At 48.9% G+C, this 18,837-nt stretch overlaps 2 protein-coding genes across 2 annotated transcripts; both read right to left on the reverse strand.

The window, feature by feature from the left end:
• Nucleotides 1-3,880: 3,880 nt before the first annotated feature.
• Nucleotides 3,881-7,249, reverse strand: LOC135383812 (acetylcholinesterase-like). The gene is made up of 3 exons (XM_064613129.1): nt 7,102-7,249; nt 4,288-5,761; nt 3,881-4,043 (listed from the first exon to the last, which is right to left on the reverse strand). The coding sequence occupies exons 1-3, from the start codon at nt 7,148-7,150 to the stop codon at nt 3,893-3,895; spliced, it is 1,674 nt and encodes a 557-aa protein (XP_064469199.1). The 5' UTR covers nt 7,151-7,249; the 3' UTR covers nt 3,881-3,892.
• A 5,588-nt stretch (nt 7,250-12,837) lies between these two features.
• Nucleotides 12,838-17,756, reverse strand: LOC135383813 (acetylcholinesterase-1-like). The gene is made up of 2 exons (XM_064613130.1): nt 15,949-17,756; nt 12,838-13,051 (listed from the first exon to the last, which is right to left on the reverse strand). Exons 1-2 carry the CDS (start codon nt 17,589-17,591, stop codon nt 12,898-12,900), a joined length of 1,797 nt encoding a protein of 598 aa, XP_064469200.1. The 5' UTR covers nt 17,592-17,756; the 3' UTR covers nt 12,838-12,897.
• Between the last annotated feature and the right edge of the window lie 1,081 nt (nt 17,757-18,837).

Genomic DNA, 18,837 nt, shown 5'->3' on the forward strand with positions numbered 1-18,837 from the left:
AAGAGATTGATATTTTCTATATACACTACAACGCAATGTGGATTCTGTATGCTGTGGAGATTGATAATCCCGAATATTTTTTGTATGAAATTTATTTAAAACTCGAAGAAAGGGTCATCCGCGTCGACGAACTCGTTTCTGGAAAAAAGCAACACGCTCGCGTGCGGTACCGCTTTAACGCATCGGGCGTAGAATCGCGTTCAGTTTCAGGAACGTCCTTAGCGTCGGGAAACGTCGCCCAGCGTGTTGCCGAACCGGACAGCCCCTCACCCACGCACCACCCGCCGCGCGCTGGAAAGAATTCGCGAGAGAAGTCGGCCCAGGGGTCAGTAAACGTGCCTACTATTGGACGCCGGTCTCCGTCGAGATGTATCTATACTGTATGATTATCATTAATAAAAAATATTGTGTTTGATTCTTTCTGTGTGATATCTCTTCAATGCTATTGCATCTTACCTGTAATAAGTAAGTATATTCTTTATTATGTGGATTGGATTGTACCGCATGTAAGTGCCCACCGCCCTCCTGAAAAAAAATTCTGAGTGAAGTCGGCCCAGGCGGAAAAATGACGAAAGAAGTCGGCCCAGGCTGAACAATGCGCAACGATAAGCGCACGCGCAGCCCTCCGCCCACCGATAAACGTACGGACAACCATCCGCCCACGCGCCACCCACCGCGCGCTGGAAAAAAATCGCGAGTGAAGTCGGCCCAGGCGGAAAAATGTGCGACGATAACCGCATGGGTAACCCTCCGGCCATGCACCGCCCGCCGGTAAGCGCACGAGCGGCCCTCCGCACACGCGCCGCCCGCCGCGTGCGGGAAAAAATTCGCGAACGAAGTCGCACTGGTGGCGGGTGTAGTCAAATCTCACCCTATCTAATCTACTAGCACTTCCACCACAATTTTGCTAATGCACTGCAGCTGCCACTCCCTTGGGGGACGGATGGTCCTAGCACTCCTCCGCCTTCTTGTTCTACTAGCACGTGTACGGGACGAGGAGAAGCAGCGCCACAGGGAGTTTACCACATGTTGGACATCCTTCGTTTGAGGGTCCATACCTGTAGCAGTACCTCCTCCGGACAACGCTGCGGTCAGTGCAGCTCGTAGTGGCGCTTCACGTGCAAAAGTGAGCCGTCCAGTTGTGCGTCTTGAACCGTATAGTGTGTTTCTTCTCTTTGGTGTAATGTTCTGTTGGAATCAGATCGGAGCTACTGACAGTTCTTGTTCTCAGATCCTCTCTCCTCCTGTGTCGTCCTCATCGCACCACATTTGGTATCTTGGGGATCGGGAGGACTTTTTTCAAAGGCATAGGGGGGGACGAATGGGGAAAGATGTTCGCAGAATCGTCATTATTAGTACGACGGGAAGCACGCGCCTCGTGAGCTGTTCGGGGATGGCTTCTCTGATTGTTTACTTGCTATGTTACCTTGCGTGAACTTACGTTGCTTACATGCGGTAGTCTCGCTGAGCTGTCCTGGCTTCTCTGACACACGTTCCTACACATTCTAAAAATGGAATATGCATACTCCTACGTATTGTACATCAAATCAACGGCACTGGGGAGCACAAGAGGAGCTGTAAGCAGCATGACGCCGGCGTCACGCTGGTTCATATTCCTCGTACGTTTTCTTGCATGCTTTATATTACCTAAAATTATTCGTATCCAAGCGCCATTTATACTAATGTAAGTCAAAGGCAGTCAATGCGCATGTCAGTGATACAGGCTGGAAAGAATTTCGAAGCACAAAGTGCCAACTGAGCATAAACGTCTTTTCGGCTCGCCTAGTCATCAACAAAAATCATCTGCCACGTTCGCTAAAACACTCCATCAGTTATCAAAAACGAGCTTCACGTAGGCGTTGACGCTCATTTTAGCGTATAATACTCCGTCCTACCAAACCTTCTCACCCTGTGGCCTTACCACTTGCATGTGTGACGGTTCATGGGCCTGCACCCACGAGCCCATTCCCTTCGTCCAAGGCCCCGAAGTACCAGTCTTCGGGACAAATGAACCCCTACAGGTCAACTCTGCCCACAAATCTATAGACGTTTAGAATTGGCTTAGGGGGGCACGTGACGCCTCCGTGTCACAACGTAGTGCGCCAGCATGCTTGAAACTGTTGAGTGTACACCGATCTTGTTTCGAAAACAATCTGAGACGACATACATGGAGCACATTTACATGCTTTTAAGGCAGACAACATCATGTGGATTGCCTTACTCGCCTGTCTGGCCTCCGCGTCATGTTCTAGTATGCCTCTCTCTCAAGATGGTGACTACATCACCGCTGGTGGAGGCAGTGGCGGATCTAGAGGGGGGGGGGGGGTCAGGATGTCCTGACCCCCTCCTCAATTTGTCTTTAGATAGTGTTTAATTGACCTAGATCGTGTATCTACCATGCTGTCCAAGGCTGGACCTCCCTCTCAGAAAAATCCTGGATCCGCCCCTGGCCGGAGGTATATACCTGTGAGACTGTAGCCCTTTTGTTGTCGGAGTATACGAGGGGTGTTCAAGTTAAATCTGGATTTTGTGTCTCCTGAGTGTACAAATGGCTCGCGCTACTTCTTTTTCGTAATTTTCACACGCGACAGGCCTCCGCGTTCACCACGTGGTGGTCCAAAGTTTGTGCAAAACAAAACACACGTGCTGGACAAGATGGCCGACAACGAGGTGAGCGCGCACATCGAACAGCGAATTGTCATGGAGTTTCTCGTGAATGAAGGCGTAAAGTCATCTGAAATTCACAGAAGATTTTCAGGCTCAGTATGGCCACGATACACTTAGCCCCAGCAAAGCGTTTGAGTGTTGCAAACGGTTCCGAGACGGCCGTACATCAATGCAGGACGATCCCGGCCGGGGCGGCTCAGAGCCCAGTGTCAGAGTTCCTGAGAACATCCAACTTGTCAACTTGAACAGCCAACATGATAACATGTCTAGAACTGGCTCGAAAGACGGACCTTTCTGTGGGAACGTTGAAAACTATCATTCATGAACACCTCCAGTTTCGGACACCCGGGCCTCATCACCAAAGGAGTCCTCCTCCTACAGGACAATGCACGCCCGCATACCGCACATCTCACGACAGGCATCTTATAGGAACTTGGCTGGGAGTAGCTGCCACATCCCCCTTACAGTCCAGACCTCGCCCCTCGCCATTTCCATCTCTTCAGTCCACTGAAGGCGTTCCTTGGGGGCTCCCACTTCAGCTGCGACGACGAGGTCAAGCATGCGGTCCGATCATGGCTGCTACGCGCCGGTAAAGATTTCTACGCTGCTGGCATCCAAGCCCTCGTGAAACGCTGGGACAAGTGCACTAGTGCAGCTGGAGGTTACGTTGAAAAATAAAACTAATTTCTCGCCTCTAAGTTCATTTTACTTCTGCGAAAAATGAAAAGTCCCGGTTCGACTTGAACGCCCCTCGTACATATATGTTAGATTTAAGAATGACATACAAGTACTTCAAGCAGCACAATGTCTCCGCTCAGGTACACAGGGGGGGGGGGGGGGGGTCCTGCAGGTATCGTCAGTTGCACACCATAAGTATTTCTTTCTACCCCTTCTACAGTCAAACTCCTTTATAGCGAACACCTTTTTAACGAAAGTATCACTGCAGCAAATTTTTTTTGCGGTCCCGCTGGAGCCTATAGGTCCAATAATGGACATCCTTTTTAACGAAAATACCTTTACTGCGATTTTTTTTTTTTTTTTTTTTGCTGTCCCCCGAGTTTCGTTGTAAAGGAGTTTGACTGTGACTGTGCTACTTGGGTCGTGTTGCCTCACTAGGTTCCAAAAGCCAATCTCTTTGATACAAAAAATCGATATCGCGTACCACATGACATTGTACAGAATGCATGAATTCAGTACGGCGTCGCTGTTATCTTGTTTAACGAGTTTATTCACGAGAAAACAGAGCTTCCCTAAGCTTCTGGCAGGTTTTTTCTCGGTATCGAAGGGCCGGCGTGACATGGTCACCGATGTAAAGATGAGAGTTCTCTTCTTTAGTAAAACGCGGCCACGTAATGTTGTTGATCTCTCCCGGTACGCTGCAAAAGGAGGCAAACAGCAGGAAACATTATCCGCAAGGTGAGTCTGCATATGATACCAGATCATGTTCATTATACTTATCACAATAGAACTTCACTACAGCGAATATCATGACGTGTCACACTGGGAGAAACTACCTTTTATGGTTTGGCTTGGCTTAAAGTAACCTGGCTATGAGACCTTTACGGAAGGTACGGAACTAATGCGGACTAAGACAGGTGGAAATGTATTTCCATCACTCACCCTGTAACTGCAAAGCTAACCAATGACTTGATCAGTTCCTTAGTGAGCGCCTTTTCATTTGCAGTTGTCGTCAGAACGGTCGTAGGAGCACCTAGCGTGAAGCCCACGAAGAAGTAGACATCGTCCGGATATCCTGCCGTATCTGCCGTTCTATAGCGTGGATTGAGATTGAACACATACACGTAAACTTGATTCTCTCCCACTGAATCTCTTGCAAATCGACTCATGGGACAATTGAGAATTATGTCGGACATCGCTTGTGCGAACACACTCATGGGTTGAGCGGCTTTGCTTAGGCTGCTGTCGTAATGCTCCAAGATGATGTCGGCATTCCGAATACCCAACATTTCTATGGCCGTCTTCATGTGGGCACGTATGCTCTCTCTGTCTAGACTGGTGACGTCGTACACTGAGTGCAACTCCAGGAAAAAATTTGCGAAGTACGCTCCTCCATTCTCAGTTGTTCCAATCAGCATATCCTTCTTTATGGGTATCTTCTCCAGCGCTGTGCCTGGATCAACTTGCAAGTTCTCAAACTGAAGAGGTACATACATTGTCTGCCACTGAGCCACCCTGCTAACAAGATCCATGATTTCCTTCTGCGGCTTACCCCGCATGCACTCCAAGGGCTTGGCAACGTTAGAACAACCGAGATGATCAAGAAGATTTTTCTTCTCCTGAACTGTGTCTCTGCCTCTATTCTGTAAATAACGCATGTACGGAGACCCACTCAGCATGATAACCCTCTGGAACAGATCTGATGCACCGGGGATAGTGTTTAGAAGACCAATAAGCGCTGATCCGACGTCGTGTCCCAGAAGAGTGACTGTACTCGTATTTCCTCCGAATGCTGCAGCATTGTTTTTGACCCAGCGAAGAGCAAAATAGACATCCGAGAGACCTTGGTTTCCAGGGGCGTCTCCAGTGGATGAGCTGAAGAAGCCGAATATTCCGAGACGGTAGTTTGGTACCACTACCATGGCTTTACCGTACGCAGCGATATATTTGCCATCGTAAAATGGAAATGAGTTTGAACCAGAATAGTATCCACCGCCGTGAACGATGATGATAATGGGGAAGGCGACATCACGTTCTGCGACCTTGCGCGACGGCACATAAATGTTGAGATAGAGACAGTCTTCGCTTGAGTTACTATTATCGATGGTGAGTTTGCCAACATTTCGCGAAAGTTGTGGGCAGGGACGAGGCATATCCCTAGCGTCCAGAAGGAAAGGCCAAGGATTCGTCATGACGGAAACCTTCCGGAAGCGGTTCTGGAGTAAGGCCGGACGCACGTAAGGGATGCCATAGTAGATGTGAAGAGATTGGTCTTCGACAGTTCCTTCGATGCCAAGCACGGGACCGCAGATCGGGTATGCGACAGGGGGAGTGTACTCAGTTTCTGAAGAGAATGTGAAGATGACTGTGATGGCGAGCCATGACAAAGTGAAGAGCGTTCTCAGGGCGAGGATGGCTGCGAGCGGAGATAGTTTCGAGTCAGCGCAAGTTGAGTCTCGAACATAGTTACATCGCTAACGCGGGTATGCTCCTGCCGACGAGTCAAGTACAGGGAGTGTGCAGAAAAACATGACCCGCATTTTTACACGTAACTCGTTGTCTACTTAGCCGAGGAACTTCCGGTGGCGCACGACGGCGTATTTCTGCGTGCGAAAGCTACAAAAAAATCCTGGAAGCCATACTCAGTGTAAAAAAATAAACAGAGCGCGAAAACATGGGCTTCCATGCATTAGAATAGGGTCATGACAGTGCATGGTAGTGCATTTCGGTCTCAGGAGAGTTATGTGCAGGCACCGCTAGGGGCACTGCCGATGAGCGTCCATGTGGGACATCGTTTCGCCGTTTCGATTTATGCACCGATAGCTCCCCTAGCGGTTACTCAACACAACTCTCCTACGTCCACCGTGTTGCCCTTTCACATACACCCTGTTGTCCACCATGTTGCCTTATTCTGATGCACGGAAGCCGACGTTTTCGTTGTTCCGTTTATTTTTTAAGCTGAATATGGCTTCCACAATTTTTCTGCAGATTTCGCACGCATAAATGCGCCATCGTGCGCCACCGGAAGTTCGTTAGTTAGGTAGGCAACAAGCTATGTGCCTAAATGCGGGTCATGTTTTCCTGCACACACCCTGTATATAAATCAGGAGTTACCAGACGCTATCCACATCTCCGCGATCAGGCGTACAAATCACTGTAGAATGCTGCAGCAACGGAAACATGGACAGGGAGTTACTGTATGATCACAGGGAGTACAGTACAAATCATACAGGGGTACTGTATGATTTGGTACCAAGTGCTCAGTCTCGTTCCATTAGTACACATTTACAGGTAGCAAAAACACGAAAACAGAGCCAACGTCACCACGTAGAGACAAACAGAACACTAAAGTCCCCAATGGCCAAGGACAAGGACAGACTGGTCTTTGGCATGGTTCAAGCCCTAATCGACTGTTCTCTAATATGGCGGTATATTGCGCTTAAATAACGGATTGTCTACGTAGGCTTTTTTCTTTTTTTTGCCAGAAAGAAAAAGTGCATGTAGGATTTCCCCCTATTCCCTTACAAAATACATTCCCCACTACAACAGTAACAGCTGGAAAAGTTTGGGGTATACTAAAGCAGTGGGACTTCTTACCTGAACCGAATTAGCTGATCCTCTCGAATAATTGCCACACTGCATGACTAAACTGATGCAAGGGTCCATTATTAGCGAAAACTCCTGAGTGAGAGAAAAGCTCCGACAGGCAGTGCTGTACAGAGTGTGTAATTTACAGTGAAACGATGTAACACTCACGGAATTCCGGGACTTCCTCTATGGTTCGATCGTCGTCCATGTTTTGCATTCCCTCGCGTGAATTGCTAAAGATCGTAGTAATATCGTGGGGTCCGAGCAATCAGTCTCTTCCTCTTTGTCATCCTCACACTTTCTGGCCTCGATTCACCAGACACCGGCCAGTGCTAGACATAACTGTGATGACCACCCAGTCTCGACGTGACATGGCGCTGGCCATGTGACGTCGAGACTGGGAGGTACCCGGGTTCGAATCCCTGTGCCTGCCTGTTCTGTCTGGAGTTTTTCCTGGGTTTTGCTCAGGTGCTGTCAGAGTAATGATGACCGATGAAGATGTTGAATACAGTCGAACCACGCTTTATGACCCTTTGCCTCGGGAACCGTTCCCTTCCAATGGCCTCCACGTGTTATTCTTGTTCGTTAATATGACATTTCGTTTACATGACAATGACCGGTATTTTTAGCAAAACTAAGGACAAACACGTATAATTTACCCTCGTTACTAAAACCGTTGGTCATTGAACCGGCGGTTCTCCTCACAGTGGCCAAAACGCGGGCCCGCTTTCGGAGTGCTCATGATGCCCCTGTGTGACGTGCTTAAAATAGCAGTGTCCTTGGTCATATGGTCATAGTGACCTCATGCAGTCGAACGGCATTCAACGACCATGTCTGAGAAGAAGTGCAAACGAACAGAGCTGACTGCTGGAACGAAGCCGGATATGCGGATATGCGTCAGATTCAAGGAGCGACATTCATACATACATTAAATCCATACATTATTCTAATGTGCCTCATTATTCGTATTCTATTTCTAGCGGATGTAATTTTTTACCTTTCAGGGCTCACGTAAAGGACTTTCCGGGCAGCCAGGATCAGGAAGCTCACTCTCATAATTTGTTGTATAATCTGAAAGGAGTACAGGAAACTGATAGTCTTCGTGAGGAATGAAGAGGCTGACACCAGCCCACTTCCATGACACAGATGGAAAAACTAACTGCGGTATATTCAGTTCCGCCATCATCTATAGCTAGCCAGAACCTAATATATCTGAGAGAACCATTATTTCTGACCGCAAGATAATTCTCACACTGTGAGAGAAAGGTACTCACAGTAAGCAACTGAAAGCGTGAGCGAACGGGCGAAACAGAGGCGAAATGTATTTCTCTCGATGGTACAGCCGGATTCCAGTGTAGAACAGATAGACCACGCCGGGACTGAGAGGTGCTCTGGTTAGTATCCCTGCATCGGTGTGCTGCATGAGGTTTTCCCTTGGTTTTCCGGTAGACTTTCCAGACAAATGGCAGAACAGTGCCCCCTGAAGTCGGACCAGGACGCATACGAACCTCCTGTCCCCCAACTCCTTGCTGCTGTCCCCTCTCCAGCTGTCCGCTATTCTGGCGGTATAGAAGGGCTACTGGCCTCTGGCGTTCAACGAGAGGTGATCTGAATTCGTCCGAGTAGCCCACAGGTACATCTATACTGTACTGTCTCTCGAGGTATGTGCCATTCAGATAGAACACTGAGGGTACAACCATATCTGTGCCAGACTTGTACGTAACTCAAAATACTCTAAATAAATTACTTTAATTAAATACTTTTAATTAAAGTAATTATTAATTAGAGTAATTTGGTATGTTACAAATAATTTTAAAAGGCAGTATCCAGTGTCTCAACTACTTTTTGGCAGTAACTTGTAGTCGTTTGCTACTCCTAAGTATGGTAGCTAGCTACCATAACTGTGCTAGCTAGCTACCATACCAGACAGGAAGGTCGAGAAAAAGGTTAACTTACATTAACCACTTGCATGTACTCATTCATAGATTTCGTCTGGCTGTGCTCTCTGGGTGGTTTCCATGGGTTTTCCTCAGACGCTTGAAGACAAATGTCGGCACAGTTCCCTGTGAAGTCGACCCAGGACGCACGCCCCCCCCCCCCCCCCCCCCCCCCCCGAGCAATATGCCGCCACGCCCGCAGGCAGACCGCTTGGAGGTAGCACGCAACCACCATATTTCATCCGAGATATTCCAGAGTACACACGTCATTCTCCCATTCTGCCGCGTAGCCTGCACACGCGGGCGGAGCCTTAAGGCTGGATAAAGGCTGGTTTAGAGTGGGACGGAGCGGGGCGTAACGACGCGCAGCGCCCCGCCGCGCATCGCGAGCCGCCGCCGGTGAGTACATAGTTCGACGACACTCGGCGAAGCGAGGCGCGGCAGCAACGCGCGACTACGTCAGCCGCCGTCGGGGGAGTAGAGCAATGCTCTACATCTGGCGGTCGCCAGTGAGCTGCGCACGGTGTGGGCTCCGGTGGACTCACATTCCCAAAAATGGCGTCGCCTACTGAGCTTTTGATCGAAGCTGTTATGGAACATCCGTGCCTATATATAATACACGATGGATGGACTATAAAGACCAGCAAAATAAGGAGAACAGCTGGGAAGACGTGTGACTTCAATTCAGTGTATGTGTTGGGGGGGGGGGGGGGTACCAACCGTTTTACAGTAGTACAAACATAACAGTGCCAACGATATGGGAAAACACTACCGGATATTTTCGCATTTCGTAGTGGGAAAGCAGTTATATCTGGCAACTGTACCCGCGTATCGGAATCCGACAAAAGACAATCCGTGTTCCCATATGATCCCGGTAGGATGAGGAAACGTGGCGTAGCGAACGCTAGCTGTCGGCGCGGAACGCGGGCGGCGATTGCCGAAGACTACGTCGGCCAGCCTTTAGGTTTAGTGGATACGCGGGACAACGTGTTGACCAGAAAGGTATGTTGGTGAATGCTCGGGGTCTGTGTAAGCCAAGGAAGAGGAACAGTGTTTCATGGAATAATAGCAAGCACAGCAGAGAGCGAGATGTCCTCGGAGGATAGCATACCAAGATGATATCGCGGGAAAGCAAGGGTATCCGAACGATATACGATGTTATTTTCGCTTAGTTTGTACTCTCGCTTGACAGTAAATTTCACAACTGAGCTTCACATGAGTTACTTTGTGAGTATACTTTTCAAGGTTGAGTACTTAGCACTCTGCTCAGTTACCTTTTGCAGTACTAACTACTACGGTACTTTGCAGTACCTTTTGGTACTCAGTAACTTAATTTAAATACTTGTGTGAGTATGTTGTACAAGCCTGATCTGAGTACCACTATGCACCTATAGCTGAGGTCCCCACATGGCGGATCACGGACATTTTGCGCTATCACCCTGGTATCAAAGCCCACACCTCTTGTGGGGACCTCTTCCAGTAGCACGGCGTTCTACTATCCACTTTTATAGCCAGCTTTTGTTCAGCAGGGACCTGTGCATGCTCCAGAGACACATTTACGATGTTGAACAGGTCAAAACGAGATATCCAAAGAAACCTCAACGGACACGTGCAGATCTAGGGAGGGCTCGCACATCCCAGCTCTTCACGTGTGACTTCTGACAACTCAGAAGACGACACTTGAGTGAAAGGGGTAGCAAGAGGCGCTTTGCTCGATAGCGCTGGAAAACTGCGCTGTTTTTTCCTCCGATCCAGGAGGGAGGTGAAAAAAAAAAAAAGAAAACACGTCAGTTTATACATTGGGTCTCCCCCTCCCCTCCCCCACTACGCGATGCGACAAAGAATCCGCCACTCCCAAAAAGAAGGTCTGGATCCGCCCCTGCCGCTAGAACAAAACGCTGGACAGGTGCTGGTGGTGGTAAAAGGGCTCGCCGTTGCCGACCTCACAAAGGTGAGCAGCGTCCCGACTGACGCCCTGGGGGAATGTGCGTCCTGGGCCGACTTCTAAGGGAACCGTGCCGACATAAATCTGAAAGCGTCTCAGAAAAACCCAGGAAAAACCCAGATAGCACAGCCGGCACCGGGAATCGAACCCAGGTACCTCCCAGTCTCGACGTGACATGGCCAGCACTCTAACCACTGGGCCACGCGAGCTGGTGAACGGATTTGAGCCCCTGTAAGTTTTCCAGCGTCAAATCCTAGCGCCAGTTTCTCTTGGCCAATCACGATGCTCCGCCTGGCGGCTGTCGCAACGACGACGTCGCGGATGTCTTGCGGGTTGTCTTGCTTCCGCCATCCAAGCAGTACGGCGACAGCGCGAAGATGGCTATCGGCTTTCCGTGCTTGTTCGTCCTCACTGATTTCTCTACGACAAGTCATCACCTAATTTGAGGATACTATTAAACAGAACCGGCAGGGCGAAATCGGCAGGGAATTCGGAGTGACAGGTTGGTTTAGAAAAGCTGGCGTGGGATGCTGCATGTGTCCGTCACGTGCACGTAGCCTCGGCAGTAGCACATCAGAGGAGCCTTCTTGGTGCTGGAAACGAAAGATCTCCCGAACTCGAAAGCGTCACCGTGGCTGAACGCGTCGTTTCCACAGCAGAAGTAGTAACAGCAGGTTAAAGTGCCAACGCATGGCAATGACAGCATCGACACGATCGCAGATCATATTTGCTACATATGAAGTGCGCGGACCCGAGCGGGATAGCACTATGCGCTCGGATGTACAGAGAACGGCAGCGGAAAAACAGCGCTAGGTTTCAAGCGCTTTTTTCTAGCGAAACGCTGTATGTGGGAATTGGCCATAAGACGAGACCTGGCTTCCGCATTAAACAAAACGGTAAGGTCAGTGCGAAGCCACAGAAACGTGTTCTGCTATTAGCAGTTGGAGATTGTATCTGGATGTCGTCTAGCGTGTGTGTTTTTGACGTAGGGTGATCAGTATTGAGACTCATCTGGGAGATACTTCGTGCATGTCAAAATGCCGGGTCAAGATGCGATGGACTGTGCTTTTGGATATGCCTATATGACCTGAGCGATGGCCCGAATGTCACCTGCCAGGTTGGGGCTGTCGAGCGCTCGCTTACATTCCGCGGCCGACTTCTTCACCGTGCTGCAGGATGAATATCCTCCTCCGCCTCGCCAACATTTCCTGGTGGACGCCTTCCGAAGCTAGGCCCTTCCGAGACATATATTCAATGACCGCACGTGCCTTCCTCACCTGCCGGCGGCCGCCGTATAGGAAACCCCGTAGCCCGTAAGTGCACCATTTCAGGTGGCATCAATGATCTTCAACAGAGCTTGTGTCCTAGGATAAAGTTTCGTGTATCTGCGTGCACTCCTTCTGTGTCTAGAGGAAAACTTATGGAACGCTCCTCGTTCGTGCGTGGAGGCGTGTTCAACGGCACATTCACTTGATGAGTCATGTACGTGGAGCAGACGAAGTAAAGAAATAAGTGCCTGATCACGTCGTTGTCGTTCTTCCACCAATGTTCTCTTGCAAGTGTGTTTGGCTACGCCTGACGCAAATTTCATGCCACACCTTCACTGGCCTAGCCAAAGGGGGGGTGTCTCTGGGTGTTCAAACCCCCTAAGATGTGCACTTTGGAGAGGTGAAAGAGGGTGAAATCCTCCTCTCCCCTGTAAAGTCCTCATAGAACCCCTCCCGAAATACTTTTCTGGCTACGCCACTGGACACTTTGCGTCGACAGACCGGTGCGAATGCACAAGCGCCAGGCAGTGTTACTGACACTGACAAAAACCTATTCTACACTCTAAAAACCGAACTTCACCGCATAGCACGCTCTGCTCTAACCGTTGCCATGGGTACCGCTTCTGATTCGAAGGGAGGGGGGCGTACGCCTTTTTGTGTCAATTTGGATATATGACCAAGTGCTGTGTTCCCGTTCGGCAACTTCTGGTACACATCTGCTTTTCCAACACCGCTATATAAAGAATAACCACTCTTAAACATACATTCATTATTTTCCATTATTGGCATACAAAAGGCGACATTCATTGCAGGTTCATTCGAAGTATTGCTTTATGTATTTTTTTAGTAGGTCGCATCGCGGTCGATGTGACACGGCAACAACAGAAGTCTCACTGTTGATACGCAGATGGGCTTTCTTTAGCGGGGTGTACTTCTCCCACTGCGTTCCTCGCAATGGTGACGGCTTCCTGAAAGACAGGGACAAATATCATATGTGTATCAGATTTCAGATAAATTCTAACAACCAGCCACGCCGCAAAAGGTGCCCCTATAAGAGCAGATCCCACCAAAATAAGAGACAGGTCCAAACTTATAATATATTCCGCACACATTTATGTATTTCCGGCAAGTGATTTTCCTATAGGATATGATTAAATTAATTTTCCGTACATTCCTGTGCATATGCTATCTAGCGCTATCTGTAGTACACGTGTAAAGACCCGCGAGTAAAGCAGCCTTTCGCTGTCCATCATAGTTTCTCAATGGAACAAAGTAGATGCCGCAAGGGACTCCCCACAGACGCTGACTATAGGGACGCTGGACTCCAGCGGGGATGTATTTAACCTTGTCTTTGGTGCGGTAAAGCCCCTATACTTTATGGTACTCTATGGTACAGGGATTTTATGGTGCGGTGCCTTCGAACGCCACGCTGTAGTGACATTAGCCTCGTTTACATAAACTCGACAGGAGCGGGTCGAGTTGACTATGGCGGATTGAGTCGAACCCGAACCGAGGGGAGGTAAACATTGCTCCCAGCACCGTGTGTCGGAGATTTCCGGCGCACGTCAAAAGAACCCCAGGTGGTCGAAATTATCCATAGTCATACCCTGCGGCACGTGCAACATGTCGCTACACTGGGAAGACAAACCTTACGTGTGACATCACGGCACCATTACCATTATACAGGGATGGGCATGAATACAATTTTTGAGTATTTAAATATAAATACAAAATACTTTGTTAAAAGGGGCAAGCATTTACATACAAAATATAAATACAGTATTTAAATACCGTATCCCTCTCTCCTCGAATCAGGAGCGATAACCCTATCATTCGTAGGTTTCGATGAGCGATAACCCTATCATTCAATGGTTGGCACAGAGCGTGCTATGCGGTGAAGTTCAGTTTTTAGAGTGTACTCTATCAACTTTGCGTACGTAAGGAATAGCGTTGGTGGGTCTGCGCACTGGGCGAAGCTCTTTCCGTTATGGGCGTGCGCAAAACCATCAACGCTATATCCATTACGTACGTACGCTAAGCGATAGCGTACGATGTACTAAAACTCTGTAATGATGTCCCGACGGTACTGAAGTAATTCATTGGAGAACTGACAGCTGGTAGTACACTGTTAAAACAGAACTTCACCACATCGCACGCTCCTAGCCAACCGTCAGTCCGAATGATATCATACTGTGTCCTTAGTTGCTGAAAATGGGAGGAGGCGCCTATCTGGGACATGTTATGCTCGTCCCAGATAGGCTCCTCCCCCTGTTTTGAACAAATCATGACACAGAATGATATCATTCGGTATGGTGGTTGGCTAGGAGCATGCTATGTGGTGAAGGTCTCTTTAACAGCGTATAGGATGGTAAGTTTAGGGAAATGGAGTCTGGAGCCATTCATATTTCGAACGGAAGATTTCTACTAGGCTAGAAGGAGAGGTAGTAGGCTGTAGAGCAGCTTTCCGTTAAAAGCATCTTGAAAGTCTGTAACTGTGCACCACTCTGGCGGACATTGGACGTGGATCTGAGCAGTTTTATTCAGATACCCGCATAAGACGCTTTCTCGACGGAAAAGCGGTGTGAGCCCAGCGATTTCCCATTCTACTCGAAAAACAATAGACGCCGACCTGTTTTGCCGAAGTTTAGATGGAATGCACGGGATGGATGGACAGACACTGCGGCTCTTCCCTTTGGAACGGGAGATAGCTTGCGCCACCTTGCCTAGAATGCACTCCACAGTGAGCAGATCCTAGCGGTGAACGAAGGAAGTGACGCGACACTCTTGACCAATCGGGCGACCAAGTGGTCGCTAGTAGAACAGTCGCGGGCAACTGCGCTGCGCGTCGACAGCGAGCGAAAGCGGAAATAAAGTAATTCTTGCGTAATATAAGCAATGCGTATCGTGTTTATTAACGACTGTAAACAATTATAATAATGCAATAATGCGCTCTATATTCTACGCGTGAAATCTTAGCTGTCCGTGGCAGCAGAAGTTCGTTAGAAAACAAATACGGGGAGAGGTTTCGGGCGACACATATATCGCGCTGTACCGCGACGCCCTGTTGAGAAATCGTTGTTTGTGGTAACCGGTCCATTTTCCAGCAGGCTGACGTCTCCACCGCGGAACGCACCCTTTTCCGTCGACAAAACATTTTGCTCCCTTTCGTTGTTCGGTCTTCGGCGAACCACAACGGCGCAATGATATCTGGATGACGTTCTACATGTTAGTGGGAATTGGGTGTACGGAGATTCTCGAGAGTAACGCGACAAAGTCTACAAAGACTCTGAACCACTGCACACTAAACACAGTGCAAAGACAGCTGCACCAGCCTCCCGTGCGAGAACACAGCGAAGGAAAGCTCTAAAAACAAAACTTCCTCGCAGAGCACGCTGTGCGCCAACCGTTGCCACGAGGTTCTAGCTTCTGATTCTATTCTGATTCTTTTCTTTTTGCCTGTCCGTCCGGGAACCTTCTCCTTGTGACTGGACCCGCGGTACAAAAAGACCGACCTAGAGGGCACCACTATCCATCGAAGAAAGCACACGCCTTTTTGGTGTCGATTTGGATATAGGATAATCGACACAAAAAGGCCTACGCTCCCCGCTCTCTTCGAATTACAAGCGATAACCCCATCATTGCGGGCTATGCGGTGAATTTGCTTTTTTCTTTTCTCTTTTGAGCTTGTCGTTGTATGTTGCCGCTAACATAACGGAAAATACGATATATTTGCATTGCATAGTAATAGCTCTACACATCTGACACACGCACAACTGGAGTACTATTCATGAAAGAGGAGACCAACAGCAATTATGAGGGCAAAAGGAATTACTGTAGCGCATGTGACTGTCCAAATACAACTCACCCAGTCTTCGCAAAAGAAGTCCAAGTCTGTATAATGTCCCGACTAAGCTGACGGTCATCGTCACTGAACTCATCAGCGAAAAGAAATACGGATCCCAAGGTAAATTCGAGTTCTTGAGAATGCGTAGCCTGAACCCACGGCGGCCACGTCGAACGTGTCGGCCGATAAGAGAACTCGTAGAAGTAGACAGCGTTTGTCCTGTCCCGAGATACCTCATCAGCCAGAAACAATGCGGGGCAGCTGATCGCGTAGTCGCCCATTACTTTTGCCACAGCCTTCAGAACACCAGTCTTGTCAGTCTCTTCCAGGCCTTCAAAGTACGATTTGACCAAATCTTTTGCGTCGAATCCGGTCACAATTTGAATATAAACGGTGAACGTGCTTATGAGCTTGCGCTTGCTCAGCTTGTCGTAGTAGTTTTCGCCTAACAACCACTTCAACGTAGGCAAGGCAAAGAACGCACCTTCATCTGCATTGGAGCCGATCAGAAGGTCAACGTCGCGAATGGGTCCTTTCGTGATCATCGTAATATGAGGTTCAGGGAACAGTCTGTCACTATAGCTAGGAAACAATTGGTAGGGTAATATGCCGAAAAGGGTTGAAGTTTTGTTCACTAGATCACTGGCCGACGCATTTCTTAAGCACTGGACCACTTCACTGGGGTTATCCTTGAAGGTAACGCCACAACCTAGCTTCAGAGCGACGCTATTCACTGTTGAAGGTCCAGAACCGGTCGTATTTCCCAGGTACCAAAACGGAGACCCGCCTTGCATGATCGCCCTTCGAAACAGCAGTTCAGACACGGGAGAAATCATCAGAAGCCCCGTAATAACTGCCCCGGCACTCTCTCCCATCACGGTAATCATGTCTGGATTGCCTCCGAACTCCAAGACGTTGCACTTCACCCAGCGAAGTGCAAGCAGTGTGTCCCACACCCCCGCGTTCCCAGGGATGTTGGCATTCCTTCCATTCAGGAACCCAAGAACGCCTACGCGGTAGTTGGGTGCTACCAGAACAACGTCACCAAGGGCTGCCAGGTACCTCGCATCATGCTGAAGCCATCTGTTCGAGCCCCACTGGAAACCACCGCCGTAGAGGAAGATGATAACGGCTTTCGACTTTCCGCCAGTTGGAGCCCAGATGTTGAGATGCAAACAGTCCTCACTCATGACGTCGTCGCTCGGCTGAATTTGGCTCATGACGCTGCTGCCCGAGAACTGGACACAGGATGGCTTCTTCTCTGTTGCGTCCAATGGTGCCGACCAGGACATTGTTGGGACTGGCTTCTTAAACCTTAGAGGACCAACCGGGGGCTCCGCGTAGGGGATTCCGTAGAATACGTCCAAGCTACGACCTTCGACCACTTCACGCAGCCCGCGCACATATCCAGACCGGGTAAAGACGACAGGACCGGGTGTAGGTTCATTTCCAACCGAAGCCGACTGGGATTGCGCAGACAGAATATATAGAGTAAAGACGAACAAGATTGCTGGGCACTGTGACCGCACCATTAAGAGTGATCTTTTTCTAGCTGCAGCTTTGCAAATATGGATAAACGGAAAACCACGCGCGAGCTGCATGCACGCGATGATGGAAATGACATGTAGTACCCGACGAGCGTTGCCACCTGCCAGAATGTACATAACAGGATTATGCAGCGGAGAAGGATAGGGAACATGAAGGGAACAACACTCCGACAACAGTCACCACCTACAAAAATAAAAGGGGCTAGTGGACCCCGCGGCGATGAGCCTGCTTCCAAGAATTTTTTCCAACATCTTACGGAGACGGACAATGGATGGAGGTCATCTTAGTACTTGTTGTCCCCTGGGCAGAAATCAGGGTTAGCGACACTCCCATCCGGCCTAGAGTCACTGCTCCAGAGCCGTGTATGAGTCACTCTATTTAGTGACTCTACTCTTTCCGTTGGCTGGAGGGGTTGCGGGCAATGAAGAAAACAAAGTACCCTAAAGTAAAACATGGGACAGAAAAACGGCCTCGCCACGTGAGTTCTGTTTTACCATCGTTTGCATTGAATTTGTTCTTTCAGCGTGGTTTCCATTTTTTCAGTGCTAAAAGACCGTTGTTATAGCTATCCCACTGTCTCTATATCCACACCTGACAGTGGACGATGGACAACTTTGCAGCGGGGTAGCGGTACAAGCAGTTGCCCTGTCTAGTATTCTCGTCTCAGTTTAGGGTGCTGCTTTTAGATATGCTGGAGAAATTGAATTCGTCTCCCGATGAACGCTGCTACTCCCTTGACCCCCGAAATGAATGAACCCCACGGAAAGGGGAAAAACACACGAGAGAAATGAAAATGTAAAAAAAAAAAAAAACGCGATCGCCATCGGGGCACAACAAATGATTGGCCTGCGCGAATAGTGTTATATGCTCGAAGCAGATACGAAGCCTCGTGACTCTTCGTACCTGAGTGTTTGCACTCCAAGTGTCTATGTAGGTTCATGCGCTCAGAGGTGTTTACGTGGTATGGAGTAGCCGGCTTCTACGTTGGTGGTGCCGATTTCTCCATGTTCTTTTTCACTCACTCGCTCACTCACCCACGAAGCTAATATTTTAGTTACGTAACCGAAGCGTATACGAAGCGAATAATTATATAACAAAACATACATGCCGAATATGCGCAGATATACCGCTGGCACACATGCGTGATATGCGCATCCGGATATTCGTGTGAAGCAGCCCTCACCTTGTTTTCTACCCTCCCCTTGTGGCGTTCTTGAGCTCACGAGTGCACTTTCGGAACTATTCGAATATATTCGGTTTGGAAGAGACATCCCGTCGATGATTGAAATATATAAATCGATTATGCAATTATTCATCTCGACATCCGAAAAATCAGAATATTATTCGCAAAGTTCTACACAA

This window comes from Ornithodoros turicata, chromosome 2 (assembly GCF_037126465.1).
Source record: "Ornithodoros turicata isolate Travis chromosome 2, ASM3712646v1, whole genome shotgun sequence".
In the NCBI taxonomy this organism is placed as follows: Eukaryota; Metazoa; Arthropoda; class Arachnida; order Ixodida; family Argasidae; genus Ornithodoros; species Ornithodoros turicata.